Source organism: Pteropus vampyrus, unplaced genomic scaffold (assembly GCF_000151845.1).
Source record: "Pteropus vampyrus isolate Shadow unplaced genomic scaffold, Pvam_2.0 Scaffold828, whole genome shotgun sequence".
NCBI lineage: Eukaryota > Metazoa > Chordata > Mammalia > Chiroptera > Pteropodidae > Pteropus > Pteropus vampyrus.
Window position 1 is genome coordinate 7,155 of NW_011889609.1, and position 8,470 is coordinate 15,624.

The window sequence follows — 8,470 nt, forward strand, 5'->3', positions numbered from 1 at the left end:
ACAGGGTCCTGCCGCCATCACCACTGTCCATTTTCAGAACTTTTTTCATCTTCCTGTGCCAAAACTCTACGTCTTTCCGAAGGAGCTAGCTTTTATTTTGAAAAGCACAAAGTTGGGAGGTGATGTCCCAATGCCCTTTCTTTCACGAGCCAGTGATGTTAGTTGTTTAATTTTTACGAACTTATCTGACATCAGACACAAATCGCCACATGGCAGAGGGTTTTGTTTCTGAAAGTGGACCCATGTTGGAGGTCCTGGCATTTCGAGGGTGTGTGTTATATGTCTTTCTCTGGGTCAGGGTCATTCAGATGAGAAAGTCCCTTTACTTTGCCACTTGCTGGCTGTGTCCTTGAGGCCACTGTTCTAACTGGGCCACGCATTAGAATCACTGCTGAGGACGGAACTTATTTTTCTAAGTTGATACTTTGTTAGCGAATGATTGTGTCAATGTTTTCACATTGTGCATTATGTGTTGGATTCTTCCCTTGAATACTTTCTGGAGCCTTCTTTCTAACCCAAGCATTGTGTAAATTGGAGTCACAGTTCATACCATATTTCCATTGGCGGCAGAGTTGAATTTGCAGAAAATCAGCTATCTTCACAGAGGCGAGTGTTTAAGTCTCTTAAGTGACATCAATGTATGTACATAGATAGATGTAGTTTTCATCTGCTGCATAAGAGCAGTTTTCCCCAAAAGATAAGAAAGTATAGGTTTAAGGGAGAAATGTCTGCTATCAACGTGTATTGAAAGGAGCCCATCTTTTTACTTATTTGTTGTAAATAAATTGAAGGTTTATGTTCAATCATGAAGATATCTCTTCTGGGAGCGAAGAGTTAGTTACTCTTTATTCTGAACGTGTCCAGTCGAAGACAGTTTTAGCTAAAAATCATTAGGAACTGATTTGTACACCTCACCTAAGCTTCACATTAGAAGCTTGTAATCCGTAGCGTCTGCATCACAGGTCAGCTTTGCTATGCATTGTAAATATAAGAAAAGAAGGGGAAAGATCAGAATTCGTGGTCTGGAGTTTGTCACTGTGGCATCCACGTGGACGGGAAAGACCGAGGTGGGCTTGGAACCGGGTGTCATTACCGACAGTCAGGAAACTTCCTGAAGATACCCAGTCGCACAAGGCGTCCAGCTGGTGGGCCGGCCTTGGGCCCCTGGGCCTCTGGAGCTGTGACTTGTCCCCTGTTCTCGCTGTCTCAGGTGTGGCCGTCGTCCCTAGCTGCCCGGGTGCCCTTCTCTGCTTCAGTAGGGGCATCGAGAGGAGCAAACTTAGCCACGGGGACAGGCGGGTCCCCAAGTACCAGAGTGCAGATGTGCATGGACCTGTTTAGCTGCCACAGCGGGCCGTGACACGGCGATGCTGTCCTTCCGTCCCCTCAGTCCTCCTGGGGCAGGAGCCCTTCGTCCGTGAGGAAGCATATGCCAGGCCCCGTGCTGCAGCCCGGGCACCCTGTGCCTGTCCATTTAGCCGCCTCTCTGTGGGCCGTGGCTTCCTCCACAGTACCTGCCCCCAATGCGTTCTGCTGTCTGTCTCCAAAATCCGGGCTCCCTGACAGTCTGCCTTGAGCATCCACACCGGAAGGGGGCGCACGCAGTGCGAGGACTCGAGGGTTTTATGTATGTGTCCCTCGTGTCTTCTGCACTGACAGTCCTGGGAGTGTGTGGAAAGGGATACAGTTATCACCGGGCCACAAGCCTGCACATGTCTTCCGGGTGGGGACTGTGTCTTCCAAGTCGCACCCTCCCCCTCCGTGTCCTGTAGCTTCGGCCAGCCCCTCCTCCCCCAGCCCTCGAAATGCTGGGGGTCCCCGGTTCTCTCCGTGGTGGTGGTTTGTCCGTGGGTCTGTGTTCTGTGTAGGTAGCCTGCTTTGGTCCTGCCACCGCTTCAGTCTTTAAATACCCTCTGCCAGGGGTCACTCCGTGTGTAGGTCAGCTTGCATGGGCACCCTGGCCTCCCGCTTGCACTGGCCTCCCGCGTCCAGCCCTCCTCCCTCCACCATGTGGACCCGACCCCGTGGCTCCGTGTGGCCCGGGGTGTAATCTTGGGTGGCTGGAAACTGACTCAGCATCAGCCTATTATTACGTAGGGCTAAAATTGTCTAGACTTTTGTAACTAGTGGTTAACTGAATGCGTCGCTTCACATTTTCGTTAGGAGTGGCCGTTTGGATTTGTCGACGCTGTCGACTTGCGGCGAAGGTTTGCTTTATTCAGCTAAGCGTTCCGCTGTCCTCGGAGCTGGGTGGAGATGCTGGCAAAATGCGTGGTATCGGAGCTGAGGCCCCAGACAAAGGACCTGCCTCAGCGCCCTGTGCAGGCTTTCGAAGCAATTCTTGGGGGGCGTCCAGTCGGGGAGCAGGGAACAGACTGTGCACCAATGTGCCCGTAACGACCCTCTTTGGTTAATAGTTTTCCTGGCAGTTTGTAAACATGATGGCTTTTTGGTACAGAACAGGGGTTGGCATACTTTTTTTTGGTAACAAGCCAAGTAGTAAATATTTTTGGCTTTGCGGGTCAGATTTCTCAAGGCTGTCCTGTAGCAATATGTAAACAAATGGCTATGGTTGTAGCCCAGTGAAATTTTATTTTTCCCCCCAAAAAAGAAAAAGGCGGCTTGGCTGGATTTGCTCACAGGCTGTAGCTTGCCAAGCGCTGGTGCAGAAAACAGTCTGGGCTCATTGATACCGAGGGGGATTATTGCTCTTCAGGAAAGAGGAGGTTGACGATTTAAAGACTGAGATTTCTCCGGAGGAAACTTATAAAAATGGGTAACATTCAGGCTTCTCAGGAGCCAGTCAATATATACTCATGCATATGTATTTAGCACTGAGCAGTGAATGTCTTAATATACACTGCCTGCTGTAATCTAGTTTGATAATCAAAGAAATCGAGTGTCAGCAAGGATGGAGAGACAATTGGAACCTTCATACGCTGATGGCGGAGTGTAAACTAGTACAACCGCTTTAGAAAAGTCTGGCAGTTTCTCAAAATGTTCACCCTGTGACCCGGCCAGCGGCTCCTAGCCGTGGATAACACACCCACGAGAAAAGCAGACACGGTCAGCAAAAACTCGTACACCAGTGTTCACAGCAGCATTGTAGCCGAGAGGTCCAGAGAATTCAGACGCCCGTCAGCTGATGAATGGATCCGTGAAACGTATTCCGTACAATGGAATATTATTCGCCATACGGATGATGGGAACACGGAGCCGTGGCGAACTGCCAGCTGGGCTGACTGAGTTCAAAGAGCAGACCAAAGCCACACCTGTGTGGTTTTTTCCATTGGGACGTTGAGGCTAGCACAGCCACAGAGGCAAGATAGTGGGTTAGCGGGTGCCGGGGGCCGCGGGGATCAGGCCGAGGCTGCCGATGGGCTTTGAGGTCTTCTCTAGGGTTAGAGGAGTGTTCTGGCATTGCTGGTGCTGATGGTCGCACGTCACCGAATGTACTCAAAGGGCCACTCGCCTGCATGTTCCCACGGGCGCATCGTGCGGTACTTGAATCAGATCTCAATCCGGCCGTTATCCAAGTCTTCTCCCTAGGTCCAAGGTCAACGTGTGAGACATAATTAAAACGATCCATTGTTATCGCTTGGATAGAGCAGGGCCAGGGAGTGACCCCGTGTCCTCAGAGCCACTGTTCTCGGTTGTGTGTGCGCCTGCGCGTGGCCTGCCCGTCCCGGTCCCCTCGGCGAACGGTGGCCCGAGTGGGTCCTCTCACGGCTGGGTGGTTAATTGGGAGGCCTGTCCCAGAGCCCGTCTTCCCGGGTGGGTTCCGGGGACTCGTTTTGTCCGTTCGAGAGGCTCACGTGACCCCCTTCTTTGTTTCAGATCGAAGAGGGAAGCAAAGCCGCGGCGGTGGACAAGCTCCTGGCCGGGGATGAGATCGTCGGCATCAACGACGTCGGCCTCTCGGGGTTTAGGCAGGAAGCGATCTGCCTGGTCAAGGGGTCGCATAAGTCCCTGAAGCTGGTCGTGAAAAGGTGAGACCCAGGCCTCACGTCACGTCACGTTCCCCACCAACACGCAGAAGGTGGCATGTGACATCTGTGTGGCTCGTCTGTATCATTTCGGCCGTCCAGATTTGGACTTAAATTGCGTGTATGTGCATGTGCGTGCGTGTGTGCGTGTGTGTGTGCGTGTGTGTGCGTGCGTGCGTGCGTGCGTATGTGTGTGTATGCATGGAAAGGCAAGCATGTAAAATGATATCTCTTGGCCGAGGATGAACCAAGCATCAAAACTTTTAAAAGACTGCTTTTATGACGACTGATTGTTTATTTTGATTGATTAAGGGAATTTGAATACTCATCATGTCTTTTCTCTGGCACTTAGAGTATTATTTGGCAATGTAGGTCATGCGCTTGGCAGAGAGAAAACTGTGTTTCTTCCAAAGGAACTGATGTGTTGTTGCCCGCTGTTTACACAAGGTGGCAGACTACTGTGTTTTGGGGTTTTACACCGAAGTGGAGTGTGACTGTAGGGGAAAGCCAGCCACCAGCTAGCTGTTCTTAGCGCTGTACTGAGCTCTGAGGGGACCCAGCGGCCAAGTCACAGCAAGTAGATTGTTGATAGACATTCGGATGACTTGAAGAGACTAGAAAGCAAATTAGGAACATGATGGTTGTATACACAGGAAGTAGAACAGTGCCCCAGACACCACGAAGGTGTTTGAGATTTGTAGTTTTCACATAAAAATAATGCCACACCTTACATTTTGTAGTCGACTAATTCATAGTTTTCTGTTTCCATGTCCTTTTTAGCCGCATCTGTGGACTCTTTTCAAGACTGGCTGTAAATTTTAAACAATAAATCGACTCAAGCACGTGCTTCCAGTTTTAGTATGGAGTTGAAGTCAAAGTCCCAAAGGCCTTGACTTTTTTTTTAATTTAACCAAGGTGGAGGTTCAGGAACAAGGAAAGACAGACTGACATCCTTTGCCACACTGGTTTAGCAAGCTCATCTCAAATCCGAAAAATAAAAATCTCAGAGTGGCAGTTTGGAAGCTCTTTGGGGAAGAGGGACATGAGAGGCCACACGTCATATTGTACAATTACTCTTTTGTGGTCACCTCGTGAACCCTTCCGCGAGACAGGACACGTGTTTACACAGGACGCAGGTAGATTCCGGAGCGTTGGCAAGGATGCTCCGGGCACCTTGCTCCGCAGAGCTCAGGCAGGAGTTATAAACCGTCTCTGGGAGTCATCACCCAGACCCCCGTGGGATTGGGGTTCCATCTTCTGCCTCCCCTATTGTCTCCATAGTGGGGCTGCCGGTGCCCCCAAACACGAGCCGGCCCGCTGGCTTACTGTGGGGACAGTTTCGTCTGTTTTTTGAGGAAAGCAGCAGCTTAGCTGACACTGTAGACAAGCTCTGGGCTGCTTACTGCGGTGCCTGACGCACAGGGCCGAGCGAAGGGCTTGGGTTCGTTGATTCAGATTGGCTCGAAATGCAGCTGGATGAGCATCCCTAGTGGCTTTGAGCGGGGAGCTGACACTGGGGTCCCTTTAGTCAAACCGATCAGTGTGACACTGGCCAGCCCAGGGCAGGCAGCTGCACGTAAAACGGACGGAGATGTTGACACCTGTTGGCGGCACGGAATCAGAAGGCAGGAATGTTTTTACTGGCTGTATCTCACAAGGTAAAATGACATGTCGGTCAGTGTCAGGCCTTCTTGTAGAGTCTAAAAAGCAGATACATGATAAAGTTGGTTTAGTAGTGATATACGTGAAGAACAGAATTGGCATCCCCGTAGAAAGTTGGATGGAAGACACAGGTAGCCCGTTTCTAAAATGAGAAGCACAAGTAGGAAACCAGCATATGAGAAGTTTAATTAGGAGTCTGTGAGGTTATTTAAAAACGAGACACTGGGTTTTGACTCTCAAGTTGGCACAGATCTAACAGACTAGCAATGCCCACGGTTGGTGAGACCGTGGGGACCTATTTGACGGAATGCTGGTTAAATTACGAATGAGACGAGTTTCCTGGTGAGCAGTTGGGCAGCGTGTTTCCGATGGCGTATCGTGGACACAGAATTTCATTTCTGGGATCCTAGACATTTAGCAAAGAGGAATTGCTGAAATCAGTTAGAGACATCCATACTGTTCACTGAGGCAGCTGGCGTCAGCACTTACAGACGGGGATGGATGCCCAGCAAAGTCAAGTTGAGTGGAACACACAAAAAACATTTATAGATGTTCCTTTTTTTTTTTCCCTAAGTTTTAATTGTGGTGAAATAGATACAAAAACTTTTTACCATCTTAACCATTTTCAAGTATACAGTTCCATAGCTTATTCGTTTTATAGCGATAAAAAGACCGAGCTCCTTGCATTTGTAAAGAGGAGATGCCTTTAGGGTCTGCGCCCGTGTTTACAGAAGTCAGGAGGATCGGTCACCAGGAAGCCATCACATTCTGTTTGCACAGTCCCCAGAAGGAGTCGGTTTCTTGCACCGTGATCAAGACGAAAAGTTTGACCCCTGGCGGGCGGATGTTGGCACGCTGGCTACAATGTACCCCAAGGGTAACTTTTGACTCTGTTTTTAGTTTTTGAGTAATACATGGGGCCATCGTCAAACATCCGTGTTCCAAAGGGAATTGGTGGAATGCAGAAACTCACACCCCCCTTTGCACACGCACGCACGCACACGTACACACATGCGCGCGCGCACACACACGCACACGCCGGGTGACGTCTTTGTGCCCCCACGCCTGCCTGCGTGTGCTCCTGGATCACGGCGATAAGTTCCGAGCGTGGGAGTTTTTGAGTCCGAAGGTACGGGCGTTGTGAAGTTTGTTTCGGTTCTCTTCGTGAATGTCACAGGTGACCCCATGGTTTTCGTGTTTAAACGGGCCTTTCTGTCGTTGTATGTGAAGTTGGATATCGTCCCATATGTTTAGAAGCTTGTTTTTGAACCAGAGGAGTATTCTTAGGGATATAAAATAGACGGTCTGAATCCCGCTCAGCACAGCATCCGCACCCCGAGAATGGTCGGCGGGGGGACGGGGGAGGGTCCTGGGCTTGCCGGCTGAGTGGCTGACCCATAGCTCAGGTGTGAGGGCTCAGACGATTGCCCAGAAGGATTGACGGCAGCCACTATGTAGAAACCTTTGTCTTGCATGCTCCAGACCCGGGTTCTTCTCAATGACGACCGAGCAGGATGATGATCTGGCTTACACAGAATTTCATATTTTAAGTGATAGGTATAACCGGATACAGAAACAAACCCAGTAGTTTGTTCAAACACTTCTCTTTTTTGAAACACACTTTCAGTAACACACTTAGGTGCTTAAAATGTCAAAAAAAAAAATTTGCATCGATTTTTAATTATAGATGGAGGTATTAAAAAACTAGAAAATCTGAAATTGCGCTTTGTTTAAAAATGGGGATAAAATTATCCACAGTGGTTAATTAGTTCACATTAGGACCTGTCGCTGCCCTCCAACACGTGGCGAATTGCTGCTGAAAATTCTGCATGTGATAACGACTCAAACTCCAAACGAGTGCATTACTTTCCTTATTACAAAGGCACCAACGGGTGGTTTGAACACGATTTCTCTTAAAGCAGTAACATGCCTCCTGCTCTGTCTGGATTTAAGTCTCTGCTTAAACCTTGCTGTCTTCTCTTCCTCCATCGCCAGGCAGCCACTAACCTGGCTCGTCTCTTAAATTACTGAGCGGTTTCTGACGTTACAGAGAGCTGCAACACGGATTGGGTACTTTTCTTCCGAAAGTGGCTAGTTTATAAAAAGGCTCTCCGTAAGTAACTCCTGGGCTGAGCCAAACACCCAGATATCACATGTTGCCTTGTTTGAGGAATTTGGCAAATGACACATGAGCAGGCTCAAGCCTGTTTCAGCCGATCGAGCTACCCGGCCCCCTCCAGCGCCCTGAGGAAGGGTGGCTTTTCTGATCAAGACAGAGATCAGATTAGGATCCTGATGGTAAGATTGTCCTGGTTCGCGTGGGCCCCTCCACGTTAACCGGATACCCACGGCTTCGTAAACAAAATGGGGATCTGGGTGCACGTACCAGCTGCCTACCACTGGTGACAGCTGTTGTGTCTTTCATCCCCCAGGCTGGTCTGATTTCAGTGTGTGTGGGCAGCCGGGCACCGAGCCACCAGAACAGGGTCGTAGTGGGCCGGCTTTACGCAAAGCTGAATTGAGCTCCTGAAAAGTACACGTAGTTTCAAACACCTTAGGGAAAATTACTTCTAAATACTATGCCTTGGATTATTTTCGAAAGCTTCTACGCCTCCCACCTCATCGTTAATATTACTCTCGAACTAGCCGGCGTTGCAATTCGTTTTGCCAGGGCCAAATGATCGATCGGGCTGATTGATGCTATTTCTTGCCCCTTTGCTGGCAGTCTTAAACCCTTCTGTGACTCTAAATATGTCCACTCAGCTGGCGTTCGGGAGCAAATCAGCACCCCGGGGTGGGGGGCGGTTCTCTGCAGGAGGCTG

General features: G+C 49.6%; 1 protein-coding gene across 1 annotated transcript in view; it reads left to right on the forward strand.

The window, feature by feature from the left end:
• Positions 1-3,831: 3,831 nt before the first annotated feature.
• Positions 3,832-8,470, forward strand: part of LOC105309748 (protein Shroom2) — a gene marked incomplete at its 5' end in the record, with an annotated part of 54,098 nt that continues 49,459 nt past the window's right edge. The window contains one exon of the mRNA XM_023526369.1: positions 3,832-3,989. Coding sequence (XP_023382137.1) covers positions 3,832-3,989 — 158 coding nt within the window. The remainder of the gene's footprint in view (positions 3,990-8,470) is intronic.